Source organism: Staurois parvus, unplaced genomic scaffold (genome assembly GCF_062004578.1).
Source record: "Staurois parvus isolate SC_StPar_1 unplaced genomic scaffold, SC_StPar_1.0 ptg002140l, whole genome shotgun sequence".
In the NCBI taxonomy this organism is placed as follows: domain Eukaryota; kingdom Metazoa; phylum Chordata; class Amphibia; order Anura; family Ranidae; genus Staurois; species Staurois parvus.
Window position 1 is genome coordinate 798489 of NW_028319936.1, and position 13651 is coordinate 812139.

Here is a 13651-nt window from a genome sequence, read left to right on the forward strand (position 1 = left end):
CTGTACAGAGCACTCCCCTGATCCCTACACTCTGTATATAGCTCACTCCCGAACCCTGCACCCGGTATATAACACACCCCTGATCTCTGCACCCTGTACATAGTGCACTCCTGATCCCTGCTCTCTGTATGTAGCACACCCCTGAACTCTGTACTCTACACATAGCACACCCTAAGCCCTGCACTCTGTACGCAGTGCACCATTGAATCCTCTGCTCTGTACATAGCGCACCCCTGAATTTTGCACTCTGTATGTAGCGCTCCCTGAACCCTGCGCTCTGCATGTAGTGCACTCCTGAACTCTGCGCTCTGTAAGCAGCACACCCCTGAACCCTGCAGTCTGTACATAGTTCACTCCTGTATTCTGCACTATGTTCTGCACTGCTGAACTCTGCAGCCTGTATGTTGTGCACCTCTGAACTCTACACTCTGCATGTAACACTCTCCTAGTATTTAAATGCCCCTTTAAAACCCTCCCACTGCAGTTTGACTACACCCACCATTTGATGTTGTTTGGCCAGGAGGGGGGTCATGGTTGAGCTCCTGCACCTTTCTCTGAGAGAAAAAAGCCCTGGCCATGTCACTCCAACAATCAATACACATCCCACCCTGGGCCTGGATTAGGTAATTATACCTGGGTGGGTATGCAAACTTTCACAGCTCCTTGGACAATCAAGATCTACCTTGGTAAATTCTATAATGATTGGATTAGGGTGACTGATCTATCGGGGTGGTTATAAATGCTGGGGTATGCTCAGGACACTCATTAGGACAGAAGAAGCTACCTGGATAAGTAAAGCATCTTCAATATTACAGAACATTACAGAACAAATGTGGATGAATTTGACTACCTACTACTAGATACACAATGGATAAAGGAGAACATTCACAGACAATGGTGGATTTGGTATTTTGATGACTACACTTGTTTTCCACTTAAAGGATAAGTTCAATCTTATTGGAAAAATAACAAATGCACATACTGTAACTGTAACGTTCATTTTGTAAAGTGCTGTGCAAACTGTTGGCACTATATAAATCCTGTATAATAATCATAATATTTTAGCAGAAAAAAAAATGCAGATTTTTTATTTTTTCCTGCAGGAGACTGAAAAGCATTGATCGCGATCAGTAGATTACAGGTGCAATATGGGCACCTACAGATATGTCCTCCAGTTTTCAGCCCATACCTCTGTATAGGCTGTTTGTTTGAAAGCTGGAGGACATGTCAGTGGACTGCAAGAGCACTCATCAGTTCCCCCGCAGTTAATTGAAACTATAGGTCTGTCTGCCATGGTTCAAATGGTCCCTTGCTGTCACAGGGAGGGGGGATCAAAACATATTACATGTTCCACCCTTATGGCAGCTGAATCATGCTTGAACATGCAACCATTTTCTCCTATGTATGGGCAGCTTTTATCTATTACACTTTCTCTTAGTATTTATAAATCAATGCAATTAAACTCATTTATCTAACAGAGTGAGAACCTGGACTCTGTTTAGGATAGTGTCACAATGGTGTTTTATAAACTGCCCAGAAATCACGAGCCACCTTCCACCAACATCCCCAAGCATTTCAGCAATGCAATAGGTTACAATATTTTTGTGGAGCTTTCCAAGATGGGAAGCAAAGCATTACTGTAAACTATGACTGAGGCACGTCCCTCTAAGATCAAAAGCTCCCACAGTAAGGACAAGGGGAGGAGGTCATACATTCTTGAAAGTTGGGGGTCATGGTCTGGGCCAGTGTTTGTATGGGTAATAGAAAATCAACAATATCAGTTATTATTGAGTAGCCGCAAAGTGTAAAAAAATTTAAGTTTCAGTTCTTTGAAAATGTATGTTTCTGTCTGTTGCATTAGACATTCTTACAGAATTTATCATTAAGTGGATAAAAATCATGACTCACAGGACCGACCTTCTGACGCAACAAATATTGGGTTAGCAGAAGATTGACCTACATAGTATAACGTATTTAGTTGACAAGACACAAAGCTTGTTTCTTACCTCCACAGCTTCATAGTACATGCCCTTTGCTTCATTATCTTGTTTAGCTGACATCAGCCAAGACTTGATTAAGTATTCATAGAAGCTGTCACCAAGTCCTCCAAGAGACACATGATCTATAGTGGGAGAAGTGACACGCAATTTGTAGAGAAAGGATGATAAAGAATTTAATCCGACATTTCATTTGTGCGCATGCAAATCTTGATGTTAAGTATCCATGCCAAGCACCTCTTAAATTCCAATCCCTTCTCAGCATTGTCATTTCAAAATTGTCAGTTCATAATTAAGTGTTCTAATACAATGTCTTTTACATACTAGCTCCGCAATGTTCAAAGAAAATTACATTAGGTTAAGTCTAAAGCTTCTAATTACATCTGACAAGTCACTATGGGCTTAGTGAATAAAAAGAGAAGCAAGAGAAAAATTTCCGTTCTACAGTTAGTAAAATATAATGAAATGTAAAACATGGTTAGACATTAAAGTGAATCTATAGTCAATTAAACCTCAGCTGACTATAGCAATGAAATGCTGCATATATGCAAAGTTATCTGCAAATGCCCTGAAGGCTGAGCCACTCTCTTAATCTGGTTATACTCTGTTATTTTTTTTTCTTATTTAGCCCCAAAATTTCCCCATCAAAGGCCTCCATCCATGTAATTTGTGTCTCTGAATATTGTATTCTAACAGGGGTATGCAATGCTGTCAGAGTACACTTGTAGCACCCTCCTAGATAGGTGCTATGATAAGTAGATTATAGTTGGTTCCTCTGCTTAACAGAAGAACAGTTAGGAAAATCTAATTAGGTTTTCTGCTTAACAGAGAGCTGCAATTGTTTAGTAATGCCTGCTCAGTGTGTTCAAATGCTGCTAGTTCTGCCTCTGACTTCCTCTGTATCCAAGTAACCTAGAAAGGTTCTGGATGTATAGGTGGAACTCATGCAGAACACAGTATGAATATTAATGCCGCTCCAGCCAATGCCAGATAGTGTAGCCCTGAAGGATGCTGGGAGAGGGTATTTATTCCTTGGGCACACTGAGCCCTGGGTCTCTCCTGGAGAGGATTGTACCAGCCTGCGGAAGGCATGTTAAATCCGCAGGCACCTGTTGCCATGCGGCCTTAGGTGGGCAACCTGAGGGCCTGAAGTAAGACAAAGAGTGACCCTGGTTCTTCAGAAAGCTGAGTAAAGGGAGCTGTCTACGAGAGATCTGTCTGGTATCACTTGAGGGCACAGCTTGGTAAAAAGGAAGGAGGCTACCATTCTGTCCTTAGGCCTTGTGAGTACAGACACGGTGGGATCTTGGGGAATCTGTGTGCTTTGCTACCCATCTGGTGCTGTATTGTCAGCGTGGATGGGGAAAAAAAAGGATTCACTGGCTAGTGTCCTGAAGAACAATGTCTGTTTAACCCCTTTATGAAAATTGGGACTTTGCTCAAGGCTGCTATTTAAGGAAGTTCTGTCCTCACATGTAACTAGTTCTATTCTTGGAGTATCCTACCAAATCCCCTTCTCCCTATCCAAGTTCTCCAACAATAAAACTACAAAAACGACAACCCTTAGACTGATCACTGAAGACAAAAAATTAATGTGTCTGTGTACCTGGCTGTGGAACCACCTTGATCCTGGCTACTAGAAAAAGAAGAAAGTCCTGGACAGTAATACAGTGGCTTCTACAGGAGTAGGGCTACACACTGATCAGTGACTGCAGCCACCAATTTCCCAATGTGTCCCTTCAACAGAAGTCAATCAAATGACAGATTTGTGTTGAATGGGGATGGTGCACACTGATTAAAATTCAGCAGGCTCTTCCTGAAATGACCAAATTTCAATCAGAGAATGGACAGCTCAGCAAAAATACCAAAATTCCCAATTGACTCTACCCTCTTCCCTATTCTGCACCTTGTTATTGGTCTGTGAGGACAACAATCTTAATCAAAGCAAGGCATAGCAAGGCATCAGAGGAGGGGGGCAGGTAGAGACCAAGAACCACAATTTACAATGAAATTTACATTATTTGCATGAAAGGATCAATGGATTTCAAGACAAAAAGTATGTGCAGTCACCTCTGCATGGCCAACATATCATTGCTATGGTCAGTTGACTACAAGTATCCTTTGACAACACTATTCACTATAATAACTTTACTTAGCTAGGCCCTCATGTTATAGTGACAGAAACACCTATAATATAGCCATAGATGCCCACATAGATAAGGGGCACTCCATCGCCTATATTCATTTTCTGACAAAATCCTGAAGGCTTTCCAGAAAAAAAATATAATCCGCTTTTAATAATTTTCAGACTGTGCATTGATTTGAATCAGCAAATCAGTGATCTCTATAGAGGAAGAAGGAACGGTTGGGAGACTGACTCATTGGTTTCCCAGAAGCTTGCACCCCCCACAACAGGTGTTTAATTTTTCTTTATTGTATTTTCTGAGGCAAGCTTTATTTCCACTTCAATGGACATCCACAGCCCTTCTCCAAGTTATATAGATACCTTTCCCTGCTGTGATGAGATCTTAGCTGGATGGCAGCCTTGGCACTGCACAGCCTAATTTGAAAATATTCATTGTTAGGTCGAACACGCTCATGCTGCATTTTCTATGTAGTTCTATAGAGAAATCATGCTCCATATTCCAGCAGAGTACTAACACATCATGGTATTTAATGGCAATCATGGAGCACATATGCAGGAATCAACATTGAAGATGTTCAGAGGAGGCTGTATGGCACTAAAGGTACTGAGGTTGGAAAGAAATTATTTTGGTCATCATTCAAAAGTAAATTATTAACATACAAACCACAAAGCTTTCAGGTAAAATTTTTGACCAGTGCAAGAATTCTAATATGACATAGACTAATTAAAATATAACTATACATACGCTGAACCCAGCTGCCACTGACAGGGCTGAAATAATTAGGATACAATCCATGTGGTTTTTCCATTTTCTTCAAGGTTTTCCTGATGGTGTTCACCTGCCAGAAATATTGTGTTTGGAAATGGTTTAAAACTGGCAATTAATTACTTCTTCACATGTAAGTAGTATATATTTACTATAAAGAAGTCTAATTCTTCATTTAATAGTCAAAGATCAATATAAATATGACATAAGCATGAAAGACAGGACAAGTTACCTTCTCAATAAACACTGGATCTCCAGACAGCTCACTGAGTTTCAAGAATTCCAAATGTAAAGTCCCAAATTCTGCTAAAATGCTGCTCCCTGCAGAGGCCCATCCCCAGCTCCAGTTCAAACCACTGAAAAACAGAGGGGCTTATTTATTACAGCTGACCTACAGGAAAATCCTTATTACACAAATGAAATGCACATAAGGAAACTGTTTAACTTGGCAAGCTATTTGCATTTCTGTTGATTTGGTCCTGAGATTCACTCACAGCCAAGCAGATGACCCCACTTTGTGTGTTACAGGTAAGGAAAATAGTGGTGTCATCTCTCCATCCCCAGCTTGCTGATTGGACAGTGAAGGGGCATCTCTCTCTTTACTTTGCTCTCTTCTTCTGCCAGCTTGCTTCTTGTCACTACACTTTCAGCATACCCGACTAGCTTCCAGTCCTGCCCCTCCCTCACCCTGTCTGAGCACTGCATTAAAAAATATAGCTGTAAAGTATACAATGTCACAACTACAAAAATGCCATATAAGCCTTAACACATTGATGTTGTTTCAAATCATTTTAAAAAATGTTCAGTCTGCAGCTTTTATTAAAATAATACCTGTCCTTCAGATCCTTGTTCAGGGCCTTCTGATATAGGTATGACATACCCTATCCCTGCCTCCAGCAGTGCTTCTGAAATATCATGCTGTCACATGGGTTTTTGAGAAGGCTATAAGTAGAGATGAGCGAAGTATTCAAAAATTCGATTCGACTGATTCGGCGAATTCGTAGAAAAAATTTGATTCGAGTCGAATATATTCGCTGTGAATTTAACTTAAAAAAGGGTGTTTCTAGGCTTCAGAGAGACTTAATATTAGTGCTGAACACTGTACCTTTAATTTAAATGCCCTTGGAGTCTGCTGGGGAAGAGAAATAATACTGTCAGGCAGTATGACATGCAGATGAGTGCCGTCGATCTTAGAATCACCGCACACTTCACTCATTTGGCCAGTCACGGGGCCAAAACCAGAGTGTGGAGCCACAGTGTGGCGGTGGAGGCAGCAGCAATGGGAGGCCATGCAGCACCCTATGACAAAAATGGAAACCACCAGCAGTGTGAGGAGACCTGAAAGTGGCACATGGCAGAGTGTGGCGATAGAGACAGCAGCAATGGGAGGCCGTACAGGGACCCATGACACACTCTGGACCTGGCAGCAGCATGAGGAGGCGGTACAGGGGCCCATGGCAGATTACGGGCCTGGCAGCAGCATGAGGAGTCGGTAGGGGGGCCCATGGCAGATTACAGGCCTGGCAGCAGCAATGGGAGGCCGTACAGGGACCCATGACACAATCTGGACCTGGCAGCAGCATGGGGAGGCGGTACAGGGGCCCATGACAGATTACGGGCCTGGCAGCAGCATTTGGAGTCGGTACGGGGGCCCATGACACACTCTGGACCTGGCAGCAGCATGAGGAGGCGGTACAGGGGCGCATGACAGATTACAAGCCTGGCAGCAGCAACTTGGACAGGAGGACGTTCAGTTTCTGCACCGTCTGGTGCGTGCTCGCAAACTGTTGTCTCTTGGAAACGGATTCCAAGAAAGACTGCTGACGGAATCCGTGAAGAGGAGTAGCAGGAGAAGGAGCATCTGAACGAGCGGAATATGCCAACAAGCGACAACAGGGGCCCATGACAGATTACGGGCCTGGCAGCAGCATGAGGAGTCGGTACGGGGGCCCATGGCAGATTAGGGGCCTGGCAGCAGCTATGGGAGGCCCGTAATCTGCCAGCACCCTATGACAAAAAATGGAACCCACCAGCAGTGTGAGGAGACCTGAAAGTGGCACATGGCAGAGTGTGGCGATGGAGACAGCAGCAATGGGAGGCCGTACAGGGACCCATGACACACTCTGGACCTGGCAGCAGCATGAGGAGGCGGTATAGGGGCCCATGGCAGATTAGGGGCCTGGCAGCAGCTATGGGAAGCCCGTAATCTGCCAGCACCCTATGACAAAAAATGGAATACACCAGCAGTGTGAGGAGACCTGAAAGTGGCACATGGCAGAGTGTGGCGATGGAGACAGCAGCAATGGGAGGCCGTACAGGGACCCATGAGAGACTCTGGACTTGGCAGCAGCATGAGGAGGCGGTATAGGGGCCCATGGCAGATTAGGGGCCTGGCAGCAGCTATGGGAGGCCCGTAATCTGCCAGCACCCTATGACAAAAAATGGAACACACCAGCAGTGTGAGGAGACCTGAAAGTGGCACATGTTTGGGGCATGATTCATGGCGGATTTAGTCAGTTGTGTCAGGAACTGGTGGTTTGAAATCCAGACTAATCCACGCCTGATTCATTTTCACAAACGTCAGTCTCTCCACACTTTGGGTGGACAGTCGTGTCCTCCGCGGAGTTGCAATACCTCCTGCCGCACTAAACACGCGCTCCGATGCCACGCTACTGGCCGGGCATGACAGCCTTTCAAGGGCAAATTCAGCTAGTTGGGGCCAAAGGTCAAGTTTCGTTGCCCAGTAGTCAAGGGGATTGTCTACCTCGGTTGGCAGGGTGCTGTCCAAGTAGGCCTAAGCCTGTTGTTTGAGGTCCTGCTCCAGGTCCACCTGATGCTGCTGCTGCTGCTGCTGCTGCGGCTGGTTAGTAGTTTCCTCACTGCGCTGGTGAAGAAAGCTACTCATCATCGACTGCAGACTGAGGCAGCCGCTGCTGGTGGAGCTGCCACTGCTCCTACCACCCCACCCCTCCCCTGCTGCCATCGCAGCGGAACGCGAGCGCACAGGGCCCACAGTGTCTGAGGATGGACGTTGGCGCAGACAGGCAGAGACCAGCTGACTACATAGGTGGTTTTTATAGTACGTTATTTTGGCCTCCCTCTCAGCAGGTGTGAAAAAGGCCACCATTTTGGAACGGTAGCGAGGGTCCAACAAGGTGGACAGCCAAAAGTCATCCCTCTGTCTGATGGTTATTATTCGGCTGTCGCTACGCAAGCAACCGAGCATGCTATGGGCCATTTGTGCCAAGGAATGCGAGGGACTCCCTGCCTCCATCTCCACAGCATACTGCCACGGTGCGTCTGGGTCCTCTGTCTCCTCCTCCTCCTCCTCCTCTACCAGATGCTCCTGCTCCTCCACTCCTGTCCGCTGAGTGGAAAAACCACCCATTTCACTCAATAATTCCTGAGCACCAATGTCCTCCTCTACCTCCTCCTCTTCTTCCTGTCCTGCCCCCACAGGGGTCATGTGGCGTTGAGATCTGTGCGCCACGTCTACCGCACCCTGACCAGCCATTGTTAACAGCATTTGTTCCAGGACGTGCAACAGAGGAATGACGTCGTTCATCCCATAGTCCTGCCGACTCACGAATAGCGTGGCCTCCTCAAAGGGCCTGAGCAAGCGCAGGTGTCACGCATGAGCTGCCAATGGCTGACATCTAAGTTACACAGGGAATACCTTTATCCGCTTTTAACATCAGGAAATCTGTGATGGCCTTTCGCTGTTCGTAAAGGCGGTCTAACATATGTAGGGTTGAATTCCACCTTGTTGCAACGTCACAGCATGAGGAGTCGGTATAGGGGCCCATGGCAGATTAGGGGCCTGGCAGCAGCTATGGGAGGCCCGTAATCTGCCAGCACCCTATGTCAAAAAATTCTACACACCAGCAGTGTGTGAGGAGACCTGAAAGTGGCACATGGCAGAGTGTGGCGATGGAGACAGCAGCAATGGGAGGCCGTACAGGGACCCATGACAGACTCTGGACCTGGCAGCAGCATGAGGAGGCGGTATATAGGGGCCTATGGCAGATTAGGGGCCTGGCAGCAGCTATAGGAGGCCCATAATCTGCCAGCACCCTATGTCAAAAAAATTCTACACACCAGCAGTGTGAGGAGACCTGAAAGTGGCACATGGCATGAGAGACTCTGGACCTGGCAGCAGCATGAGGAAGCGGTATATAGGGGCCTATGGCAGATTAGGGGCCTGGCAGCAGCTATAGGAGGCCCATAATCTGCCAGCACCCTATGTCAAAAAATTCAACACACCAGCAGTGTGTGAGGAGACCTGAAAGTGGCACATGGCAGAGTGTGGCGATGGAGACAGCAGCAATGGGAGGCCGTACAGGGACCCATGACAGACTCTGGACCTGGCAGCAGCATGAGGAGGCGGTATATAGGGGCCTATGGCAGATTAGGGGCCTGGCAGCAGCTATGGGAGGCCCTTAATCTGCCAGCACCCTATGTCAAAAAATTCTACACACCAGCAGTGTGTGAGGAGACCTGAAAGTGGCACATGGCAGAGTGTGGCGATGGAGACAGCAGCAATGGGAGGCCGTACAGGGACCCATGACAGACTCTGGACCTGGCAGCAACATGAGGAGGCGGTATATAGGGGCCTATGGCAGATTAGGGGCCTGGCAGCAGCTATGGGAGGCCCTTAATCTGCCAGCACCCTATGTCAAAAAATTCTACACACCAGCAGTGTGTGAGGAGACCTGAAAGTGGCACATGGCAGAGTGTGGCGATGGAGACAGCAGCAATGGGAGGCCGTACAGGGACCCATGACAGACTCTGGACCTGGCAGCAGCATGAGGAGGCGGTATATAGGGGCCCATGGCAGATTAGGGGCCTGGCAGCAGCTATAGGAGGCCCATAATCTGCCAGCACCCTATGTCAAAAAATTCAACACACCAGCAGTGTGAGGAGACCTGAAAGTGGCACATGGCAGAGTGTGGCGATGGAGACAGCAGCAATGGGAGGCCGTACAGGGACCCATGACAGACTCTGGACCTGGCAGCAGCATGAGGAAGCGGTATATAGGGGCCTATGGCAGATTAGGGGCCTGGCAGCAGCTATGGGAGGCCCTTAATCTGCCAGCACCCTATGTCAAAAAATTCTACACACCAGCAGTGTGTGAGGAGACCTGAAAGTGGCACATGGCATGAGAGACTCTGGACCTGGCAGCAGCATGAGGAAGCGGTATATAGGGGCCTATGGCAGATTAGGGGCCTGGCAGCAGCAATGGGAGGCCCATAATCTGCCAGCACCCTATGTCAAAAAATTCTACACACCAGCAGTGTGTGAGGAGACCTGAAAGTGGCACATGGCAGAGTGTGGCGATGGAGACAGCAGCAATGGGAGGCCGTACAGGGACCCATGACAGACTCTGGACCTGGCAGCAGCATGAGGAGGCGGTATATAGGGGCCCATGGCAGATTAGGGGCCTGGCAGCAGCTATGGGAGGCCCATAATCTGCCAGCACCCTATGTCAAAAAATTCTACACACCAGCAGTGTGTGAGGAGACCTGAAAGTGGCACATGGCATGAGAGACTCTGGACCTGGCAGCAGCATGAGGAAGCGGTATATAGGGGCCTATGGCAGATTAGGGGCCTGGCAGCAGCAATGGGAGGCCCATAATCTGCCAGCACCCTATGTCAAAAAATTCTACACACCAGCAGTGTGTGAGGAGACCTGAAAGTGGCACATGGCAGAGTGTGGCGATGGAGACAGCAGCAATGGGAGGCCGTACAGGGACCCATGAGAGACTCTGGACCTGGCAGCAGCATGAGGAAGCGGTATATAGGGGCCTATGGCAGATTAGGGGCCTGGCAGCAGCAATGGGAGGCCCATAATCTGCCAGCACCCTATGTCAAAAAATTCTACACACCAGCAGTGTGTGAGGAGACCTGAAAGTGGCACATGGCAGAGTGTGGCGATGGAGACAGCAGCAATGGGAGGCCGTACAGGGACCCATGACAGACTCTGGACCTGGCAGCAGCATGAGGAGGCGGTATATAGGGGCCTATGGCAGATTAGGGGCCTGGCAGCAGCTATGGGAGGCCCTTAATCTGCCAGCACCCTATGTCAAAAAATTCAACACACCAGCAGTGTGAGGAGACCTGAAAGTGGCACATGGCAGAGTGTGGCGATGGAGACAGCAGCAATGGGAGGCCGTACAGGGACCCATGAGAGACTCTGGACCTGGCAGCAGCATGAGGAAGCGGTATATAGGGGCCTATGGCAGATTAGGGGCCTGGCAGCAGCAATGGGAGGCCCATAATCTGCCATCACCCTATGTCAAAAAATTCTACACACCAGCAGTGTGTGAGGAGACCTGAAAGTGGCACATGGCAGAGTGTGGCGATGGAGACAGCAGCAATGGGAGGCCGTACAGGGACCCATGAGAGACTCTGGACCTGGCAGCAGCATGAGGAAGCGGTATATAGGGGCCTATGGCAGATTAGGGGCCTGGCAGCAGCTATAGGAGGCCCATAATCTGCCAGCACCCTATGTCAAAAAAATCTACACACCAGCAGTGTGTGAGGAGACCTCAAAGTGGCACATGTTTGAGGCATGATTCATGGCGGATTTAGTCAGTTGTGTCAGGAACTGGTGGTTTGAAATCCAGACTAATCCACGCCTGATTCATTTTCACAAACGTGAGTCTCTCCACACTTTGGGTGGACAGTCGTGTCCTCCGCGGAGTTACAATACCTCCTGCCGCACTAAACACGCGCTCCGATGCCACGCTACTGGCTGGGCATGACAGCCTTTCAAGGGCAAATTCAGCTAGTTGGGGCCAAAGGTCAAGTTTCGTGGCCCAGTAGTCAAGGGGATTGTCTACCTCGGTTGGCAGGGTGCTGTCCAAGTAGGCCCAAGCCTGTTGTTTGAGGTCCTGCTCCAGGTCCACCTGATGCTGCTGCTGCTGCGGCTGGTTAGTAGTTTCCTCACTGCGCTGGTGAAGAAAGCTACTCATCATCGACTGCAGACTGAGGCAGCTGCTGCTGGTGGAGCTGCCACTGCTCCTACCACCCCACCCCTCCCCTGCTGCCATGGCAGCGGAACGCGAGCGCACAGGGCCCACAGTGTCTGAGGATGGACGTTGGCGCACAAAGGCAGAGACCAACTGACTACATAGGTGGTTTTTATAGTACGTTATTTTGGCCTCCCTCTCAGCAGGTGTGAAAAAGGCCACCATTTTGGAACGGTAGCGAGGGTCCAACAAGGTGGACAGCCAAAAGTCATCCCTCTGTCTGATGGTTATTATTCGGCTGTCGCTACGCAAGCAACCGAGCATGCTATGGGCCATTTGTGCCAAGGAATGCGAGGGACTCCCTGCCTCCATCTCCACAGCATACTGCCACGGTGCGTCTGGGTCCTCTGTCTCCTCCTCCTCCTCCTCTACCAGATGCTCCTGCTCCTCCACTCCTGTCCGCTGAGTGGAAAAACCACCCATTTCACTCAATAATTCCTGAGCACAAATGTCCTCCTCTACCTCCTCCTCTTCTTCCTGTCCTGCCCCCACAGGGGTCATGTGGCGTTGAGATCTGTGCGCCACGTCTACCGCACCCTGACCAGCCATTGTTAACAGCATTTGTTCAAGGACGTGCAACAGAGGAATGACGTCGTTCATCCCATAGTCCTGCCGACTCACGAATAGCGTGGCCTCCTCAAAGGGCCTGAGCAAGCGGCAGGTGTCACGCATGAGCTGCCAATGGCTGACATCTAAGTTACACAGGGGAGTACCTTTATCCGCTTGTAACATCAGGAAATCGGTGATGGCCTTTCGCTGTTCGTAAAGGCGGTCTAACATGTATAGTGTTGAATTCCACCTTGTTGCAACGTCGCAGATCAGGCGATGCTGTGGAATTCCGTTCTGCCGCTGCAGCTCAATGAGGGTGTTCTTTGCGGTGTAGGAATGGCTGAAATGCATGCACAGTTTACGTGACATTTTAAGGATGTCTTGCAGTGGGATGGTGGATTTTAAGAACCGCTTGACAACCAGATTGAACACGTGAGCCATGCATGGCGCATGGCACAACCTTCCTTGACGCAGAGCAGACACCATGTTCTTTCCGTTGTCGGTCAACATGGTTCCGATTTTCAGTTTGCGCGGAGACAGCCATCTGTCGATTTCTCTGTTCATTACACTCAGAAGTTCCTCCCCTGTGTGACTACGTTCGCCAAGGCATACCAGGTGCAGAACAGCGTGACACCGTTGCGCCCTGCACATGTGATATGCCGGTCGGGTAATGGGACTTGGCACGGGGGTGGCGGCTGAGGACACGGCGGAAGAAGAGGTGGTAGAGGCGGACATCTTTGCCGGACCAAGGACGTGCAAACGTGGAGGCAAAAGCGGCGTGACCTGTCCAAGTTGCTGGTGCGGCTGTGACGGCACCACGTTCACCCAGTGGGCCGTAAATGACATGTACTGTCCCTGACCGTAGTTACAGCTCCACACGTCGGCGCTGCCGTGCACTTTGGCAGAGACCGACATGCTCAAAGACTGGCCCACCATGTCTTCTACATGTGAATGCAGGGCTGGCACTGCCTTTTTGGCGAAGAAATGACGGCTTGGCACTCTCCACCGCGGCGCGGCACAAGCCATCATTTCTCTGAAAGGTGCTGAGTCCACCACTTGGAAAGGGAGGGACTGCAGCACCAGCAACTTGGACAGGAGGACGTTCAGCTTTTGCACCGTCGGGTGCGTGCTCGCAAACTGTTGTCTCTTGGAAACGGATTCC

The 13651-nt window shown here is 48.9% G+C and overlaps 1 protein-coding gene across 1 annotated transcript in view; it reads right to left on the minus strand.

Moving 5' to 3' along the window:
- Positions 1-13651, minus strand: part of MAN1C1 (mannosidase alpha class 1C member 1) — a 151380-nt gene that overhangs the window by 27523 nt on the left and 110206 nt on the right. Inside the window, exons 7-9 of the mRNA XM_089665166.1 lie at positions 5142-5265; positions 4889-4982; positions 2007-2122 (exon numbers count right to left, since the gene is read on the minus strand). Of these exons, the coding sequence (XP_089521292.1) occupies positions 2007-2122; positions 4889-4982; positions 5142-5265 (334 nt within the window). The remainder of the gene's footprint in view (positions 1-2006; positions 2123-4888; positions 4983-5141; positions 5266-13651) is intronic.